This window comes from Sebastes fasciatus, chromosome 5 (genome assembly GCF_043250625.1).
Source record: "Sebastes fasciatus isolate fSebFas1 chromosome 5, fSebFas1.pri, whole genome shotgun sequence".
Lineage (NCBI taxonomy): Eukaryota > Metazoa > Chordata > Actinopteri > Perciformes > Sebastidae > Sebastes > Sebastes fasciatus.
The window spans coordinates 20,063,041-20,084,895 of NC_133799.1; the positions used below are offsets into that span (position 1 = coordinate 20,063,041).

At 39.4% G+C, this 21,855-nt stretch overlaps 1 protein-coding gene across 1 annotated transcript; it reads left to right on the plus strand.

Annotated features, from left to right (window-relative positions):
* The first annotated feature begins 5,715 nt into the window (after positions 1-5,715).
* On the plus strand, positions 5,716-21,479 carry tm6sf2b (transmembrane 6 superfamily member 2b). The gene is made up of 12 exons (XM_074636991.1): positions 5,716-5,787; positions 6,026-6,146; positions 9,049-9,152; positions 12,042-12,139; positions 12,236-12,339; positions 13,458-13,540; positions 13,954-14,078; positions 14,584-14,685; positions 16,242-16,334; positions 18,804-18,923; positions 20,309-21,089; positions 21,135-21,479. Exons 2-11 carry the CDS (start codon positions 6,067-6,069, stop codon positions 20,543-20,545), a joined length of 1,146 nt encoding a protein of 381 aa, XP_074493092.1. The 5' UTR covers positions 5,716-5,787; positions 6,026-6,066; the 3' UTR covers positions 20,546-21,089; positions 21,135-21,479.
* Positions 21,480-21,855: the final 376 nt, after the last annotated feature.

Genomic DNA, 21,855 nt, shown 5'->3' on the forward strand with positions numbered 1-21,855 from the left:
CAAAATATTTCCGCCGCTGCTGCTGTCGTCGTCGTCACGCACGCGCGGTGCCGCTCGACTCTGTCGCGAGCAGAGAGAGCGAGCAGAGAGAGAGAACAGAACAGCCAGAGCAGCCAGGAGCCATAAATAGTTCATCATCACTGAGATGTTTGTCACACCTGAACCAATATGCTGCGACTTAGAATACATACATACAAAATGATGGCAGAAGAAAAATAACCAGTTACAGCTCTGTTATTGTAAACGCATTAAATAATGACCTAATAATAATAAGAACAGAGAAAAACATTTAGTTTCAGAACATGTAGAATACAAAATTAAAAAATTAAAAAATTAAAAAGCCAACAAATGGACAGTCAGAAACAAGTAGTATTTACAGGGATGATGAAAAAAGACCTGAACAACATCATCATTATGATGGGGAAAGCATTTATATTTAAAGCTATAAAAAGAAAGCAATTAAACAGTGAACGTTTCAACATGTTTTTGAAACATCAGTGGGTTCTGGAGAAGGATGTTAATAGAAAAGAACAGAATATAATTTTTGAGCGTGGGTGGGATACTTTTGAGTCAGGGTGAGGATTGGAGTTAACAAAATTAATAAATAAATAATGTCGATAAAGGTCAACTAAAGGGATGTAAATATGTCCTTTTTTTGTCTGTATAATAGAATAGATAATTGTATAAGCGAATGTGTCTAAGTGGATATGTATATGAATGCTCGGGTAGATATAGACATATGTATATACTGTATGTATATATATATCTATATATGAGGTTGGTTGTATGTATATGAATATGAATATGTATGTATATGAATATTAACTTATTACAACGGGCAGTACGGGTAGTTTTTCTTTTCTCTTTCTTAGGTTTATTTTTTTTTTGTTTATATGTGTTGTTGCTGCTCTCTGTATGTCCCTTTACAAGTATGTGTATGTATTCCTTTAACCTTAAATAAAAAAAAATAATTATATATATATATATATATATATATGTACATATACATCATATAACATGATTAGATGTAGCCTAATGTTCAGAATTAGACTAGTAAAATATAATACTTGATGCTACTTGATATTACTTATGCATTAATTGACATATCTGTAAGACTAAAATATGAGTTAAACTCTATTCTGCAAATGAAAATAATAGGCAAACAGTGTTTAGGTTGATTTACACCATATGGTATGGTTTATACAATACTATACATGTGTAAGTTTGCATAATCTATAACTAGGGCTGCCACTAACAATTGATTTCATTGTCGATTATTTTCTCCATTAATCGATTAGTTGTTTGGTCTATAAAATATTAGAAAATGGTGGAAAAATGTCTATCGTTGCTTCCCAAAGCCCAAGACGACGTCCTCAAATGTCTTGTTTTGTCCACAACTCAAAGATATTCAGTTTACTGTCATAGAGGAGTAAAGAAACCAGAAAATATTCACATTCAAGAAGCTGGAATCAGAGAATTTTTACCTTTTTTTCCCCTAAAAAAAATTACTCAGACTGATTAATCAGATATAAAAATAGTTAGCGTTTAATTTAATAGTTGACAATTAATCCATTAATTGTTGCAGCTCTACCTATAACAGTTCATTTGACCTTTTCCCCCTTTTATTCAGGGGGAGTTCACTGAGAGCAATGCTCTCTTTTTCAGGAACACCCTGATCAGGTTCATACAGTTACACATTCACACCTGGAAGCTGCTCAGTACAACCACAGTCTGATCTGCTGGCCACTAAGCAGCTCCACTGGAGCGGTTAGAGTTAAAGGCCTTGCTCAAGGGCACCTCAGTGGTGGTAATGAGGGGAGGGCAAGCACTGCTTTTTCATTTTCCTCACCCAGATTTATCCTGCTGGTTCAGGGGATTGGACCGGCGACCTTTCAAGGAAAGAGGCCTATAAATAAATGTTCCTTCACTAGACATTAACTATTATTGATATGCTTGTACTTATTTATAGAGCTACTACGGCTGAAACACTTTCAATTTGCTATTCAAGTTGAGAATCCATTTATTTTTTACTCTATTTTTTTCCTTCACAGACAACCTTTCCTCAGTGTCCTTCAGTAAAAAAACAAATCCTGATAAAACAGATATTTTGGAACAAAGTCGTTTAATACAAATAAAAACCTTAATTTTCATGAACAAATTATTACATTCTTTCTTTCACTAATCATATCTGGAATTGCAAGGTTTAGCAATTGTTCTCTCTCACACTTTAAGAGGCCATGGACCTAAATTTAGCCCACAACACCACGGCTGCTGCTACGACCATTACTATCACTCCCACTGCTAATGATAGTAATAATCAAAGCTAATGACTAACTAAGAGAGAAAAAGCATTACACAACTGCATAAAATAGCATATGGACAAAGTAATACCATTGCACAATAGAATAAGTGATAAAAAAAAGGAGAATAATAATAAAAAAGACCCATGGATTGACTCATGTTAGCCTTTCTGTATTTTTTTTGGTGAATGTTCTGTGCAAAATGAAACCAAATATGTTTCGTTATTGTTTTATACATGGTATTTTCATTTTAGCAAATCACCTGGACTACATCCCTGCAGACAGTTATTGTATAGAAGCGTATTTCTGTTAAACGGAGTACATGTTCATCTTCCTCCAGCAGGTCGCTGTCTCACTTTGGCACCCATCCGTCCATTCCACGTTATTGAACGATAGAAGCTGGAAGAGCTCCAGTTGTTTCCAGCAAACAAACACAGCCGCTGCTTTCCTGGTATAACAGTCCCCCCTTTTCCCAACAATGGAGGATGGTGGGAAGCAAAGGGCGGAGTGTGTGTGTGAGTGCGTGTCTGTGCATGTGTGTGTGTTCACATTTAAGGTACTGTTTGTGAAAGATACTGGCAGGGCTGTGCTTTGTCTTCCTTGTCTGATATTGTCTCTCATGTCAGCAAGGTGGTGGTTGATGATACAGGATGTTAAAGCAGCATCCTGCTACATTTTAGTGACATCTTTGTAATGCAGGTTAACTTATCAATGAGGATCATTGCAGTGCAGACTAACATTGCTCTTGATCTTTAGCAGCGTCACTGTATCAGAATAGGTTCAACACAATAAAAACACAAACCTGTGATGCATCAATCCCTAAAACATGTTCAGAGACAATTCTGATATAGTTTTTATATTTTGAATAAAAAGCATATCTAATGTTATATCTCAAAAGTAACTAATTTATTCGTTAAGGTGAGAGACTACAGGCGAAGACATTGTTTTTTAATGCACTGATCAATTTTAGATTTTGGGCTAATTTGCTTCCATAACATGTCTTCTTTTAGACTAGTGAGAAGAAGACATCCAAAATACACATTTAGGTGTTTATTTTACTGCACGTGGTCTATTTGTGTCTGTAGATTATTCCTAAATTCACCAAAAGCTAGCATTAGATAATGCCTCATTTGTAAACATAACATTTCAGAAAAAACTTGTAATACAAAAAATAATGGTCTTAATGTAAGTTATAAACTGGGGAAGTTTCATGGTGATATCTATTAGTTAACAATTCCACCCCATTCGCCTGAAGTATCTTTTAAGGCCGTTTTTTTCTTGTACTCTGAGCCAGAAATCTCCACTTCAGTAGCACTTAATAGTTAATACACCAAACTTCCCAGTTTAATTCCAATCTATATTCTGAAGGTTTTTACAGAGGGGTTTGTTCATATATCATTTATAGCCTGATTTATACAACACTTTATTCCTAAATACATGGCGAAAATGGATATTTTAATGGCTGTTGACAGTATTTTCTGATTTACGGAATGGTACAAAGAGATATCCAAAATTCCCCTCTGTAAAAACATTTGACTCTAATATGTCAACAAAAGGAAACAATAATTTTTAACCTGACTTTATCCAATATTCAGATGTATGTTCTGGAAATGTAGCACATATTTAATAAGATAATGCCTCATTTTCATATTTAAACATTACATTTCAGAAAACTTGTAATACAAAAATGCCTTAATGTAAGTAATAAACTTGAGAAGTTTCATGGTGATATCTATTAGTTAAAATATGTCCCCCTATTCACCTGGAGTGTCCCCTTAAGGAGTCTGCTCTTTTAGTTTGAATTTGGTGCACTCTGCTGGAAACATACTGCAAACACTTGGTTTGAAGTGAACTGGATTTTCAAGTCATGACTGAGCACAGTCATTCAAGAATTTAAGTAGCAAATGGTAATTCTAGGGGCTGAACAAAAGGCACATACAGAAGAACCATTACACATACACGGGCACAATGAGGATTTGCCTCCACTGAGCCTTTTAGCTCGTGATTGGGAAAGCACTGCAGGAATATTTCACTTCCTGTTACTGTCACTGACCGCCGCTATGTCACAGCAAACATGTCCTTTAAAAACTGTGTTCCTGACAGAACTGCAGAACTACTCTTTCACATTTTATGCCTATTCAGCAGCTTCTCACTGTGACTCTTACTCAAGTTAGTTACTGTAAATAGTGCGGTTCATGACTCTCAGTTCAGAGGACATCAAAGACACTTTCTTTGTTTGAATCAACTTTGCAGAAGAAGCAAAACAGTGTTTGTTACAAAACTCAAACAAGTGTTTAATTTCAATTATGGTAAGCTACTTCATATATTTTCCTTGAAGCCCCCCTCCTAGTATCTAAAAAATGCAGAGTCCCCCAACCCCCAATATTTTCTGATGTCATCATCCCTAAATAAAAATTATGAATCCTTGATTCAGAGTATTAAATGAGTTAGTCTTTTGTCTTTAATGAATATAACTCGTCAGTTTCATCAACATAAATAAAGTGATGACCTTTTTTTTGTATCGTCTTAATTCATTTCCTATAATAACAACTTTTTTGTTATTGTGGTTAAATAAATGTAATTTATGGTGTTGTAAGGTTGTTGCTAGACCGCCCGTTAATACAGGTGCATGCCTCCCTTTGTGTGCAACTGTGCACAAATACCGGGTTTAAACTGAATGTGGCCTACTAAGAAGCAAGAAATATATCTTTTTAAATAGTTTTACAGACTTTTGTATGAATTATCCAGTAAGTGTGTTATTATGATTTTAGTTAAGGGGGCCCGGACGCCAGGTTGGGAACCACTGTTTTATGCCACAGTGTCCATAACTTTTGCTGAATTGAATAATTGGGGGGAGAAAGAATTTACTTTTGGTGCTTGACCCCCTAAGATAACATAATACTCTCACACCCATATGCTACAATCTGTACAACATTGTTAGTATTTGATGATGATACTTTTATTGTCAGATCAAGTCAGATTTCTTTCTTGCATCACAGCAGCTCTATTTGCAACATCAACACAGACTAAAAAATTAATACAAGAAAGAAGAATAAATACATTTAACACAATATCACAGAAGATTATATATCCAAGACCCTTCAATGTTCATTTGATCTGGGATTCAGCTCCACATTTTAATTTTAGGATTGACTGGTGCACAAAAGAGTGCTTCAGTTTAACCTTATTGTGTATCTCCATTTGTGAGTATATCATAGACGGCACACAACGCACACATTTCATAAAACACAACATGAAGTTCTCTGTAGAACAGGAATCAGTATCACTTGAGAGAGTGTGTTGCTGCATAAAGTGGAATGTCGGCCTATTCACTAATACGACTTATGTAAATCTCTGACAAAACCAAATTGCATAACTTTCCCCCCCAAAAGCTTCTTTGTCTCCACTTCATTATTTTACCAGTAAAGGCCATGTCTGCCTCAGGCCAGCCGTAATTTGATTAATCCGCCGAAAGGGTAGCCAGACGGTAAGAGCTGCTCTGCTTCTTTTCCATTCTATTCAAAATCGCAGATGTCATATTGGGATTTTATTTCATGACATTCATATCATTTAATTTGACTTAAAAGATTTATTTCATTTGTTCCAGTTCCTATAAACATATTGATGTTTTGGCATCATTTGAATATGGATTTGATCAAATATTAGTGTTCCTATTGCTGGAGCAGATTGACTTAAAACCGATCACCGAATTGTGTTTTTCGCAGTGCTGTGGATTCTGCAGGAAGGCTGAACAGCTTTAGAAGAGATGGAGACCCTCGTCTTTTTGTTTTCATTTTCTGCCCTCAGCGTTCTTTACGCCATGAACACCATCCCTGAGTTTCAAGAGTAAGTCATAACATTTAATGAGTTTTTATCGCTCAGTTTCTACATACAGTCTTGGTCACTAGTTCCCAACTAGGGGTTACAAAAGCTTCACAGAGGCCGGGAGGACTTTTTGATTTTAAGGGGTGTAAGACAACTTGTCTAAGTCTAAGTCACTAACTTCTTTAACTCATGAACACAATCAATCTTTAGGAGGTTGTAGCAGGCTCAGTTTTAAAGCTAGAGTGAAGATACCTAAGGAATCCATTGGTACCAACATGTCATACTAGTGTATTGCCAAGGAGGCTAATGACAATATTTGTCATTGTTTTGTTTTGTTAATTCATTTCCAATAATAAATATATACATACATTTACATTAAGCAAGCATGTTTGCCCACTCCCATGTTGATAAGAGTATTAAATACTTTACAAATCTCCCTTTTAGGTACATTTTCAACAGATAAAAAATGTGTGATTAATTTGCAATTAATCACGATTAACTGTGGACAATCATGCGATTTATAGCGATTCAATATTTTAATCGATTGATAACCCTAATATAAATGTTTAATAGTGCAGGTGATCCTTCCTCTATCATGGGAGGACAGACCGTATACTTTACCACCACTAGAGCACACTGTAAGCTTACAACTCAAGGTCTGACTGTGACCAGCTCATAAATCCTGGACCATGTTGAGCACAACTAATTCCATGATTTTCAGAGCCAATTGCGTCTTTAGTTGTGTAAACTCTTTAAATGATTAAACTTGGCATTTCTTGGAGGGTCAAGAGAATGAATAGGGAGCAAAAAGAAAAGAATGTGAGCAGAATCTGTGGAGATAATCTGATGTGATGTTGGAGATAATTACTTTTCGAAGTTGTAAGGGATCATTTTATTATTCAATGGTTATCTGTTTTGCCTATTTATTGGGATACTGCCTTTATAGTGTTGTCTACAGTGAGTACTGCATCCCTTTAGGCTGAATAAACAGAGCCAGTATAGCTCCACTCCTCCTTCACACTTTTTTACTGCAACATATTTCTCATTTCCAACAGACTTTTACACACCTCCTGTGTGAATATCTCTGCTGGCTCTTTTCCAGCGTGTGGACGTTGACAATCAATACAGACTGCACAGAAGAGTTTGATAAATTGCACTTGACATACAATATGCCTCGTGCTCTTCCCCCCTGCAAACAAACAGTATCGTGTGCATAAATCTTCCTGTACGGTTGAATCGGAGAGGTAGCGAGGGAGCTTCCCTTTGCTCTCACAGCATTTGTTTTCCGTCTGTGAGCGCACATTGTGAGTTTTCCGAGGATGTAATGTTGTTTACCAGGAGATACCTTGAACACATTAATCTTTTCCAGTGCGAGGCAGCGGCTCCTTTGACCAGAAAACATGGAGGGCAGAGCTGAACTAATATGGCCTTAGCTTGCTGCTTCCCACACCTCCGCCTATATGATTGATTAAACCTTTGTAAAGCTGTGCATTCAAGCCACTGGTGGTCAAACCACCACGGCAGTATGACGGGTGGAATATTGCAGATCTAGAGTTTAACAAAGGAAAGTATACAATATGGATTAATACCCAGCCCAGTTGCACAGCAGTTCGTGAAATAGTGACGAAATTTAATATATTGATTCCTGTACATAGAGACGATTTCGCATTTTTTTCGTGATGGTCAGCACGAAATCAATTTGTATTTACTTCACGTGATTGTGAACTGGGAGTATAAAGAGCGGCAAACGCCATGTAGGGAGGAGGTCACGGTGGATGGGTGGGAGAATTAAATTATAGCACTTCTGGTGTTATTTTAACCCAAACCGCAATCTTTTCCTAAAACTAAGTAGTTTTATTTTAAGTAGAGCAGCAATTGACACGTGCATCACATGTTGCTGGACATTCGTAGGAAAAAGCATGGAAAATACATTGTTGAAAGTCACGAAAAAAAAGAAAATTTGTGTCTGTGTACACGAATCAAAAAGATTACATTTTGTGACACACCGGGCTTTCCATTAACTACAATGTAAACCCATCCGCGACAACAGTAAACACTCAGAGAAAGTGCTGTGGTGACGTAGTTTACAGAGCGAAAGAGACACAGAGTGGGCGAAAGGGGAGATGGATGGGTCCTACAAACACAAGGCTTTCATCCAGGCTGTTAGTGTCCCGTGCGTCACGTGTCACTTTCATTTTACAATCAGCTGAGCGTTCGTGTGTTCAGTCACATTTTCACTGTACAAATGTAGTAATTTAAAGCTCAACCATGTCGTTTTTTCCTAAACCTAACTAAGTGGGTTTGTTAACTAATCCAAAACAAGTGTTTTTGTTTAATTTGCAACATTAAGGACGTGTTTACTGCGATCGAAAGGTGACGCTGACGGCCGTGACAAAGCGCAAGTATTAGGCCTGTCAATCAATAAAAATATTTAATCGCGATTAATCGCAAATTATCTTGAGGTCAGAGGTCAAGGGACCCCTTTGAAAATGGCCATGACAGTTTTTCACAAGATAAAAATCACAAGTTGCATTAATGCATTAAAGAAATTAGTGGCATTAAAACGAATTTGCGTTAACACGTTATTATCTCAGCAGGCACACGAACTACCCACCACACCACCAGCAGTCCCTCTGCTGCCTCTGGGTGCAGTGCATCTATCACACAAATCTCCCCCACTTCTGCATTATTTCTGCTAACTCTGGGTTGCTGTGTGATTATCATTCTCTCTGACTTCCCATTCATCATCATTTACTAATTTAACACTGCGGAGAGGACTGGCACAACGTCCACGGGAGAAACTAATTAGTAAAGGGAACGAAGCAGAAAATCAGAGGGAGATTGGTGTCTAAAAGTGCAGAGTGTAAGCAGTGAGATTGTTATTCTTCTTATAGATAACAGTCTAATTCCTCTTCTTTCACAGGCCTTATGTGATCTTGGCGATCGGCGTTGCTGTGCTGGTGGTCGTGTTTCTGTTCTACCTCCTCATCACTCGTGGCAACCCGCCTAAAGACGCCTTATTCTTTGGTAATTAACACGACTGTGTGCAACTCACATGCAATATTATTTCCAAATAACTGAGTTTTACAAAGGGTGAATTGTATGTAACATGAATTGCATTCAATGTGATTTCATCATGATATGTCGAAAGCTGCTTAGACTGATCAGGCTCAGAGCTCAAAGCTTAGCCGCACTTTTGTGAGGCATGACTGACCCAAACCCCCCACAAGCTGAGGACCGTCACGGCACTTGTAAACACTTAAAGGGGACATCATGTGATCATTTTCAGGTTCATACTTGTATTTTGGGTTTCTACTGGGACATGTTCACATGCTTTAATGCTCAAAAAACACATTATTTTTCTCATATTGTCTGCCTGAATATACCTGTATTCACCCTCTGTCTGAAACGTTGTTCAAAAAAGGAAACCGGAAGACCGAGGACGGCGGATATACAAGCTGTTGTTATGATACGTACATGAAATAAAGCAGCGTTTGCCGGCCCAATTTCACCACACTCTCACTCATCACTTAGCTTCATTCCAGATGGACTTGCATTTCTATTTATACAGCGCCTTTTCTAGTCCTCCAACTACATGTCAGCATTCACCTATTCACACACACATTCATACACTAATGCCTTTTCTGCAGTGATTTGTGTTATAGAGTTCCTCGTTATGTGTATAGCTATCGGTCAAATATGTTCTCCATTTCCAGCCAAGGGGTTTCCCCCCCAAGCAAACACACCCCTGCCTGCAGCTGAAGCCAGGGGCTACGCTAGTGAGACAGAAACAAGATGGTGATATATCGGTAGTCGGTACCCATAAGCGATGCTAGTGTTGTAGAACCACAACAATGAGGACAAAAGCTGTGGCAGGCTCTACTCAATGATAGAGAGCCATAATCCCCCCTGCTATCTCACCTGTTAGATGCCAGAGATAAACCTGGTTGTCCTGAGGATTACAGAGACACTCGTATGTGTGTGTGTGTGTGCAAAGAGTGTGTGAAGGACAGATAGGAAGGATGTGATACAGCGGTTTAAGCCGTATCTGCAGAGAGATGCCCGTGTCACAACACACAGTTGTTCCCTTTATAATGACAATCTGGGAAAAAAGAAAAGTCTGTGGGTATAAAGTTAAATTTGTAGCTCTCAAAATGTCTTGCAGACAGCCCACAGGGAGTAGAGCTATTGATAAAACAGTCTATTACAGCCATTGTAGCAGCGTAGTCAGGTTTTTTTAGTTTAGAGTATTAGTAGGACCCATATGCCACTCGTGTGTGTGTACAGCTCCACACTTTAAATTCGGTCTTGTGGACATGGCCTTTCAGCTCCGCTGGGCTCTTAACCTGAGGATAGAGGAAGGCTGTTCACGGACTCGATATAAATATGCAACCAGCCCACCTCACTGCTCAGGACTTAATTTTCTCCCCAACCTGTCCCATAAATCACTGACTAGCCAGTTGAAGGGAAATATCTTGCACTCAAAAATAGTGAATTAAAAAGCTGGTAAAAAGACTGGGAGTAAAAGACAGAAGTTTAGGAGACATGAGGTTTTCTGCCATTTCAGGCTTGAATTCTTTGCTAAAACACTAGGGATGCAAAACCGAACCGTAAAAACACGAAGCGTCCAATGACGTAAAAAAAACAAAAACAAAACGTGGGCTTGTTGAACCGTTGCACCACTATTAAATACAGGCCTGCTAATTATTTGATGATGTACCAGAGACATAGAAGAGGCAGTTATATGAACATAGGCCCACTTGTCCATTAAATAGCCTGTCTTATTTCAGGTATAAAATCAATGTTATGGCTTCATATAATATAGAAATACCATTTATTACTATCAATCAATCTCTATATATTTTGGTATCTGTTAATTTCATTAACTAAAACTATGACAAAATATGTTCAACAACGACCTTTTTTTCCATGACTAAGACGATGACGAGACGGCACCGACGTCATTGAACACTAACAGTGACGATATCAAACATGCAATATCGTTGACGAAAAATGTAGTTTAAAAACATAAAAACTCAGTCTGTCTCGGTCCTTCTTGTCTCACGCCTCAATCCTAACAATTGTACTACTATAATGCATAAATTTGGCGGTTTGTGGGTCGGATTTGGGTCGGGTGGTTGAGAAACGCATATCTTTACATGTTGGGTGGGCAGATTGGACCACGCATCATTAATGAGCGCTGTCAGGAGGACTCAAACTAACTGCAAAGCTGCGTTCTTAATCATTTAACCTGTGTTTTTCATCAGATAATAAGATTAAATTGTATGTTAAATAAGTTTAACTAAAAATACAGAAATGTTCAGTATAATCTGATGACTAAACATGACTAAAATTAAATAATAAAAAAAATTAAGAAAGAAAACATTTTGACTAAAACTGAACTAAAACGTTTTGAGTTGTCGTCGACTAAAACTAGATGGATAACGCTGAAAGATAAAAATGACTTAAATGTAACTAAAACTAATAAGTATTTTCACTTTAAGACTAAGACTATGTTCACACACATTGGAAATTATTATGTTTTTCTTCTCTGTGTAATACGAACTGAAATCGAAACTGTGACCCAAAAACCTCAATATAATACGAACTGTGGGTTCGTTGAACTGTTACACCACATACTCTGTATGTATTTGTTATTTTCAGAGTCAAAGCAGATTGAGTAATTAAACAAAACTTTCAAAATCACAGTGGCTTCTGAATGACGTTTGTTCAAAGCTGAAAAAGCTGCTTAATATGTCAAGGTTTCCTGGGTCCTGCAAATTTTTCTTTTTGGTCTGAAGCTCATATTGTACAGTGGCACTTGAAACAAAATTAATTTTAAAAAGAGGCATTTTTTTCATTTCCAGTATCAGGTAGATGTTTTTAATTTCCCTGTATTGTTACTTGCTTTTGCAGTTTTTGCTGAATTTTCCTTTACTTGTGTCATTGACCTGACGAGTGCCTTGGAATATGACGGCATTATCTCCGGCTTCATGGAGTTCTACCAAAAAACGGTAGGTTTCCTATACTCATATCTAAAATGCTATTGTTAATAATACAACAAGTAAAATGACAGCTCCATTTTAACCCACTGTCTGTCTGTGTTTTAGGGAGAGCCCTATCTGGGAACAGCCTATGCCATCATGATGTGTTACTGGGATGGAATAGCGCACTTTATCATGTACCTGGTGATGATCAGCAGGATAACAGACAGGTAGGTGATGGTCAAGTCAGTTCAAATCACGTCAAGCTCATTCATCTTGCTCTCCATCACAAAATGCCTGCATCAAATGACAGAGATTTATTAGTGCCCTATATCTAACGGAGCAAACAACTACTTGTGGAAGCTGCTAGTCTGAATGTAGCAGGAATACAGAACATTTCAGCACCAAGATTAAAATTCAGACCTGTTATTTTCATATATTTGATTTTCTTAAAGAAATAGAGATTCACAAGTTGCATTTATCACATAAAATTCCCCAAATGGCCTGAATAAAAGAGTATATTCAGAAAACAGGGTCCTCTAGAGTGAGTTAGTCATGTTTACAAAAAACAAATATGATAAATATTTAAGAAGTTTTACCATTATACTGTATTCAATTAAATTTATTTTTATATAGCGTAAAATCAAAACAGAAGTTATCTCAAGTCAATTGTCATATAAAGCAGGTCTAGGCCATACTCTATAACTTAGAGACCCAACAAGAGACCCAACAAGAGACCCGCTAAAGGGTAGAAACATTGGGCAGAACTATACACTTCTTTGTAAAACTAAGCGTTCCATTAAGAACCTTTTTTATCCAAGAAAAAAAACTTTTTGGAAGAAAGAGTTCTTGAAGGATTGTTGAAAGAATGGGTGTTAAAAGATCCTCTCAGCCACACCCCCAAAAACTGTGATTGTGAACCATGATTGCTGTGGTCATTTGACTAGAACAAAAGAAAATGTCGAATGCTGTTAGTTGTTGTGGTGACAACACACATCAGTGGGGCCGTGAATTGCCGAATTGTGCCGATTCAACGTCTTTTAAGGCCAATTCATAATTTCTTTCTTACTTACTTGTAAAAGGGACATCCTACATGGCTTACCTGCACACACACACGCACACTAGACGCCGACGCTGTTGTTTTACACGTCACGCCGGCATGAGTGAGTCCGCGACTTGCCGCAAGTCGGTTTACAGGGAAGTTAGACCGCTACAACGGTTGCAATGGCAACGTTTTTTTTCTAAGAGTGTATGTTATCTCAACTGACCTTATCAAACTTTGTGTACCTCCTATATCGGCTATCTCTTCATTAGTATAATCACCCTTGTTTTTTGGTTTCCCTCCCAGGAAAGCCTACCGCACCCTGGGCTTGTTCTGGGCTGGCTCTTTGTGTGCCAACATGAGTGTGTTCATCGCCGGTATCGTGGCAGGTGAGCCTCATCTCCTATTCCTTCCTCTGCCAGTCCTGTGATGACAAGCGTTAATCAAGTGAACATCTGCACTGCCGTGTACCATCAGTGTCACAGTTCAGCCTGCCAACAGCATACACACCCGCTCCATGCATCGCCTGCCATCACAAACCCACACAACAAAGCAGGAAACAGACTTAAAGCATCTGTTGTTGGCATTTCAAACTGCATACACGAGTGTCACAAGATCAAACTCGTCTACAGGCAATGTGTTGTTCTCTGTTGTGTTATCATAGACATCCTGCACCGTATGCCTGACGTACCCTGTAGACGTTTTATTTGGAAGCTTAATTACAGATTTACATTGACATGTTTACAGCGTGTCTTTCTACGGGTGAGCAAAAACTGAGAAAAGTTATTTTTCTTTGTGGCAGGTAAATACGGGTCAGAGATCCGTCCAGCTTTCTGGCTCAACTTTCTTTTCCTTTTGATGCCTGTATGGGGAGCTGTCACACTATTCACGAGGCCCAAGGACAGACCACTAATCGGTGGATACAATGTAAGTCTAACGCATGAATGGTTAGACCTTGGTATGAACGTGGGGAGGTTTAGAGCAGTAGTGTTTGCTGTATGTATTTAATCAATAACAGTACAGTCCAGCTGAATATGATCCAGGCCATGAAAGATGACAAAGGGCAGCCAATTAAGTCATTTATATCTATGAGTAAGTTCCAGTGGTGTAGTCAGTGTGATAGTAGCATATTGTGGTGTACTCACCTGAATTTGCGACATCATCGGAGTTTGTGAAGCTACAATGTTTTACCAAATTTCAATATGTTCGCCAACGGTCGAATAACGAGGCTTCGTCATATGTCAATATTTTTATAAATTGTTTGCTGTTCCCCAAAGTGGCTAAAAAATCAGTTAATGCAGGTTTATGAAAACCTGTAGGGACACAATCATTGTGCTCTGTAGAAACACAGGTATCATTTAAGTGAGAGTATGCTATGAAACACTGACCTTGACTAACCAGCTCTATACATTGTTGTGGCTTCTCCCGACAGGCCCAGCACGCTCAGAGCATGAAGCTGATCTGGCGTCCCCTGGATCTCATCTTGGTGCTGATCCTGTTAGCTGCCATGGCCTTCACCACCCTCAGAGGCTTGGTGAGTGTACATCACATCTATATGGACAGATATAGGGGAAGGCTGTAAGGGTAGTTTTAAAAGAAATCACGTTTAATGTAGCCTGCAATCTTGCTTATACAGAGTGTTTTTTCCAGGGATGTTGAGGACCTTGCTTTGTATTGCTTTAACAAGCAATACGTTCAACTAATTGAGCCATATGGGAGCGCTACGTATTTATTCTCCAATCTGGCTTTAATGAGCAATGGTATATGAATTGTCTATTCAACATAATTACTATAGTAGGGATATTATTAAATGAAAAGGAATAGTTTGACGTTTTGGGAAACTTTTTTCGCAACCTTGCCAAGAGTTGGATGAGAGGATTAATGTGTCTGTATGGTAAATGAAGCTACCTCCAGGCTTAGCTCAGACTGGAAACAGGGAGAAACAGCTAGCGGGGCTCTGCTCAAACATACAAATCTGCCTTCCAGCACCTCTAAAGCTCACCAACTAAACATGTTGTATCTGGTTTCTTTAATACGTACTGTATAAAAGCCAAAGTGTAAAAAAGACATGTTGTAGTTTAATTAGTGAGTTTTGGAAGAGGCGGTAAGCGGATTTTGTTCGTTTGTTGTCTCCCTCTGGGTGTGAAAAGTGAAGCCAAAGAAGTGCCTTGAACTTGCATTCTTTCTAATAGCCAGCAGGGGGCAACTCAAAACTGCAGTCCACAAACCAATGGGTGACGTCATGGTGACTACGTCCACTTCTTATATATAGTCTATGCTTTGGACAGAGTCAGACTAGCTGTTTCCCTCTGTGTCTTTAAGCTGCTGCCTTCACATTTACTGTACAGATATGAAAGTTCAATCTTTTCATCCAACTCTCAGCAAGAAAGCAGATAAGCATGTTTCCCAAAATGTCAAACTGTTGGTGCCTTCAAATGAAACTCATGAGCTCATATTTACAACATGGGAAGTCGTGTACACAATACGCTTGGCGTTCAAGTCGTGAGAACACCGCTGCTAACCAACATCAATATTAACGTAACTGTCGCCATCTAGAAGCTACAGAGGATAACAGTTTAGCAAACTAGCAAGCGGTTAACATAATGCAGGAAATGCAAAGGCATAATGACAGAGGAAAAGGGGAATATCCACATTTTCCTCAGACCTATTATAAAATTACTAAGAAAAGCAATATACGACTAAAATTACAATATATTAACTTATTTTGCACCGAAAAATTTACTTCCATGGCCACTGCCATTTCTGACAACATCAACAAACACGTCACAACTCGTAAACTCTGAGCTTTCACAAACTTTCCACTTCCGAGGTTTTGAATACCACAAGAGGGGGGCGTTCATATGGACCCTTCTAAACACGACCCCATTTGAAGGCACCATATTCCTTTGACCATGTTCAGTGTGTTTAAATACCAACACTGATACTGAAAATCTTTGTGTCTACGTGGACATTTCTTATTCAGACAAAATGTTCAAATCTATGGTACTTTGCAGTTGTGGTTTGTGGTTTTGTCAGACTGAACTGCATTATATTATGAGGTGTTCCTGTTATTTTGTCCACCCCCTCTAGGTGGCTCTGGACTCTCCACTAGAGGCCTGCTCCGTCTACTTGAGGCACTATGAGCCCTACCTGAAGGATCCTGTGGGCTACCCCAGAGTGATGGTGAGTACTTTATGCCTGTGCAGCACCTGAATGCTCCTCTCCAACCCGTTTTAAATAACCAGCCACATAATGGATCTCTGCTTTCATGGATATCACTCTGGAGTGTGCTGGAGGCTTGCCCTTATCTCCTCCACTCTCTGAGCTCGCGGCTGATTACAGAGCCATTTTTCATCATTACAGCAACAATGAGCGAGGGTTGAGAGGCCGGCGCATCTTTGTCTCGCTCTTTCATTTGCGTAAGATGGATAACAGATTATTACCGTGACTGGCGGTGGGTCTGCTTCTCTTTTATTTTCCCTCTCCTCCTGACCCTACACGACTGCGGGTTTTGTTGTGTTTTGTTCGGCGTACACAGCTTTGTCAATAGGTTATCCAAAGACCTTGTCGGGGCTGCAGTCCAGTCACAATTGCAAGTCATTGATCAGACAGACGAACCGCATGCTGAGAACTTGATAAGCTAATCCCTCTCCCAAAGCCCCCCATCAGCATCTCACTGGGTGGGAGGAGGGAGTGTGTGTGTGCAGCATGTGAAAGTATGTCTCGGGTAGCGGCCTTTGAAAATCTGTGTTTGTGTGTGTGTAGCATTGGCTCATGGGCGCTTGTGTGTATGTGCGGGGGCGAGGAAATGAAATGAAGTTTGGTTTGTTGCACAGGGTTGCACTGTTTCTGCACTGACCGACCTCTTTATTCATTTATGTTGATGAACGATATGTGACAGATTACCGTGGCAGCACTAAAAAGACATTTGAACAAAAGACTGAAGGGCATATATGATTGGCTTTCAGGCCTTGGGCTGAACTCATTAGAATTCATCTAGACCTCAGACCGAGAATGAAAAGAAACTGTTCAGTGGTATAATTTGAGTTTTTTTTTTTAAGTGCGAAACTGGCTTTCATGCGCCAAATATTTTAAGTTGAAGGTCAGGACAGCCTGTGTAATGACCGTTGTGTGGGAACAGTAATTTGTGCTGAGGGTGCAAATTTGTGTTTGAAAGACTCAAGAGCTGAGATGTGGCGAAATACTCCAGCACTGCACTTACGATCAATTTAGAACAACTGAGACTTTAGTTGAGTGTTTCCATTTTATGAGAGCTCATTTTACTTCTTTACATTTCACATTACATTTATCTTATGGCAGTTACGAGTCACACTACAGAATAAAATGTTAAGGCCCAGACACACCAGTTGCGTCGCCTCACGTCGCCTTTGTCTTGTTAAATTGCACTCTAAATGCTACACACTGGTCCTTTAAGAACAATTTAGAATAACTGAGACTTTGAGTGTTTCCATTTTACGAGAGCTCATTTTACTTCTTTACATTTCACATTACATTTATCTTATGACTGCAGTTTCTTGTCGGCGCACTGCAGAATAAAATGTTACATTCAACATGAGATTACATTAAGGTGATAAAATGTTAGTTGGACATAGCCGGACTAAGGAACACCTGGACCATATACAGCATCAAAGTACTATAAAAATTCTCATAAAATTTTAACAATTTAATGATGGAGGAAAAAGCTGACTACATTTACTTTTGATACTTACCTACATTTTACTGCTATTACATGTTTGCTTTTAAGTATTTTTCCACACTGGTAGTGTAACTTTTATTCTGAGGATGAGCAACTCTTTTCTGTGTTCAGTAAGAGTAGCTGGGGTGCAGTGTATGCCAGAGGAGAAGGAGGATGTACTGCATTAATTGTCTGCTGGATTGTCGGTCAAGGCCCAACAAATGATAAATGGACTTGTATTTATATAGCGCCTTTCTAGTTTTCCGACCACTCAATGCGCTTTACTTGGCAGCACTCACCCATTCACACATACATTCATAGACTGATGGCAGAGGCTGCCATGCAAGGTGCCAACCTGCCCATCAGGATCTAATCTAAATGCTTATTCACACACCGATGGCACAGCCTTCGGGGTTAAGTATCTTGCTCAAGGACACTTCGACATGTGGACTGGAGGACCGCCAACCTTCCGATTGGTGGGTGACCCACTCTACCTCTGGGCCAGAGCCACCCCAATAACCACAACAACAACAACATAGACTGACAGTAATGGAGGGGAAAGTCTTTCTGAACTATGGGAGGCACTTTTCAGTGGTTCCAGAATCTCTATTCGCTGGAATATATACACCAACAATTGTATGTAACTGTAGACTGTATTTAAGAAGTGGACGTAGTCCCCGTGACGTCACCCATTGGTTTGTGGAGTGCTGTTTTGAAGCCTCGAGTTTGGCATTTTTGCCATCACCATCTTGTTTTTTTGCAACCAGAAGTGACATGAGAGGGTGGAGCTAAGTTAAACCGAATGCTGAATAGGACATTTTTAGGTGACCAAAGTGTTACAATTAACTTTCATGAACTGAAAACACACTGTGAAAGAGTTAAAGTTCTAAGAAGAAAACACGGACAACACAGAATTTTTCACTTTTGCAAGAAATAATCAACTTTTGTTTTTACAGATGCTGCACTTGTTCTTCTACGGACTACCTCTGTTGGGTGCATTCGTTTACGGCCTCCTCAAGCCCGGGTGCGCATGGATGTCAGACTGGACTGTGTTCTTAGCTGGAGCCATGATCCAGGTAACACCACAAAGACAAACAGTCAATATGTGAAACTGGTGCTGAATACATAGTTTAGGATCGCACAGGGATTGCATACCGAAGTGGGTTGCGCTGACAGTTTGTTAAGTCATTGGGATAATTACTGCCTCTGATTGATGAAAGTCAAATTAAAGTAAAGTTTACGTTCAGCACAAAAAGGTCTGACACGTGTCACTGCAATTAAACTCCTTGTAGTGAGCTCTCATCCTGCTAATAACCTCCTGGACCACATTTATCCGTTGAAGCATATTTTCTCTAATAAACAAGCTGCTCGTGCTCTCTCCCATACTAACCCGACAGAAAGATTGGAGCCATGAACCATGAGGAAGCACTTGATTAAAGCCCTGTTTTACTGTTTATAAGAGGTTGCAGATAATGTGTTTTCGAAACAGCCTACTTCTTAAGTCTGTGCATCTCCTGTGCAGCGGCTTATCTTTCCTTTTAGGATCCTTTTCTGTATATTTTAACAGTGGACTAATGAATGTGGAAGAGAGACTCAAGGTAACTCATTACCTCCAAGTTCTTCCGCTGGAGGGTTTGTGGAAAGAAACATTGAGGCTTCAAATGAGGGTGAATATACAACCCGGTCTCACTCCCAGCTCATCAAATACCGCCGACTGGCCATCTGGGCAGCGCCGATTGGGCAGCGCTGATTGGGCAGCACCGATTGGGCAGCGCCTTTGGCATCGGAAACTGAAGCATGGAGGCACCCTTTGGTGACAGCATGTGACAAACCAGGCGTTTAATTAACTCCAATGTAAACCCACCCGCAGCGTTATTTGACGGTCAGAGCAAGCGACGTAGTATTAATAGCGTGAGCGTCTACTAAGGGCGTGCGAGAGTGGTGGTGGATGGGTCAAACAAACGAGACTTTCAACCAGGAGACTGGTGTTCGTATCCCGTCTGAGACTGAAAGTAATGTTGACTTATTTTGTCACGTCAGTGGTTAGTCACATAACTCGTCGGTATCGTCAGTCCCGTGAGTTGTTTGTCACGCGAGTCGTTAGTCAGTGAAGTTGACGTCAACCACGACCGTTTCCTTACTCTAACTAAGAGATTGTGTTGCCTAAACCTAACTTCCTATGATAACGGAAGTTTATTTTGAAAGGACACTATGCATGTTATGAGCATATATCGACACGCCGTCCCTGGTTCGTCCAAAAGTAACGCAAGAGGAGTACCACATGCGTCAGTCTCCGATGCCAAGGGGCACTGACCAAGCGGCCGTATTTGACGTGTTGGGAGTGAGAATGTGTTGGAATAGGCCTATAGAACAAAGAAGTGGAAGTATCAGGTACAATATGCAGTATTAGTATATGACAATGTAGTCTAACGTCTGTCTTGCTGTCTGTGTCTTCTTCCAGTGCCAGTGGACCCACATCGGGGCGTCCCTCCACCCTCGTACCACGGCTCCGTTTCGTATCCCAAATGAAGTTTTCTGGTCTGTGCTGGCGGCTAACTTGCTCTACGCAGTTACTCCAATCCTGGTGGCCTTGCGGGTTCACAGTAATCCCTATTTCTTCCTGAAGATCGCCCCCTTTCCTGGGCAGACAGGTTTGCCAAACAGTGAGGAGAAAGATACCAAGTACAAAGACAAATAATCATTCTTCATCTTCTCTGACCTTTGGAGTTAAATACTTATCTGATGATTCATGAAGAGCTGTTTTATTTCAAAATGCCAAAATACAATATTATTTTGCTCAACATCTTTGGATTTAATGGTTATTTAAATGTTTGCCTGCAACACTTTGATTCCTTATGTCGTGCATTAACACTGAAACAGCTGATTGGTCAGTGTAGTTGGTTTGTATAGCAATGTTTGTAGCAATGGCGATCTCGGCCAGTCTGTCAGTCTGTTGGTAATGTGGCCCAGACTGAAACTATTTTATGGATTGCCATACAATTTTGTACAGACATTCATGGTCCCCAAAGGACGAATCCTACTTATGTTGGTGATCGTCTGACTTTTCCTCTAGCGCCACCATCAGGTCCAAAATTGAATTCATCCAATAATAATTTGTCCTTTGGTTTATGATACTTGGCAAATGTTAGCATGCTAACAAGCTAAATTTAAATGGTGAACATGGTAAACATTATAAAATCAGCATGTAAGCACTGTCATTGTGAGCATTTTAGCATGTTGACGTCATTATTTAGCTTAGAGACACTAACGTGGATGTAGACTCTTAGTCTTATTTCTTGTTCCTTTCAGCCAATCAGTGAGAAAAAAGGAGATGAATGAGCATTATATAACATCAGTTATTGGACCCCTCCACAACCTTGTGCCTCAAGGACTCTAGCATATTGCATGTTGATGGTTGACACGGGAGCTTTAAAATGTGGGCAGATTGCACCATAAGAAAAACATCATCAAGACAATTAGAAAACAGTACAAATGTCTATTATGATGTACACAAATCAACAAAAGTGCACACAGAGCAGAATACTAATAATAAAAGTAATATAAAAGCCAATAGCAGGAATTGTGTTTCCAAGGTTAGTGCTGAATATTCTGTATATTATATAATATATATACAACCACTCTGCTCTGTGTGCAAATCTGAGGCCTCAGTTTTCTCACTATTTGCAAGTTAAAGTTGATTCATAATAAATATTTAAAATATCTAACCTGACATTGGAACCATTTCAATTTACAATTTATTATTTAGACTTGTACTCAGAGACAATGTGCACATATGCCAAGTTTCCCCCCTTACACTTGTTCCTACACCTCTGTTTTGCTCCACAAAAACACAAAATAAATGCTCATGGTTGAGTTCGGAGTATGCTGTGTAGCAGTGGCTGGCTATACTGTATGGCATACAGCCATGAAGGTAACAGAATAAATCCCACAGCCATATATATGACTGAACCAGAGGAGCTTTAACAACATGAACAGTCTCGAGGGGAG

What these genes read in the sequence shown, in the direction of transcription:
- tm6sf2b (XM_074636991.1), top strand. Translation starts at nt 6,067, where the DNA reads ATGGAGACCCTCGTCTTTTTGTTTTCATTTTCTGCCCTCAGCGTTCTT. An exon ending in ACCATCCCTGAGTTTCAAGA is followed by an intron (nt 6,147 to 9,048) that starts GTAAGTCATAAC and finishes CTTCTTTCACAG; the next exon opens with GCCTTATGTGATCTTGGCGA. An exon ending in CATCGCCGGTATCGTGGCAG is followed by an intron (nt 13,541 to 13,953) that starts GTGAGCCTCATC and finishes TCTTTGTGGCAG; the next exon opens with GTAAATACGGGTCAGAGATC.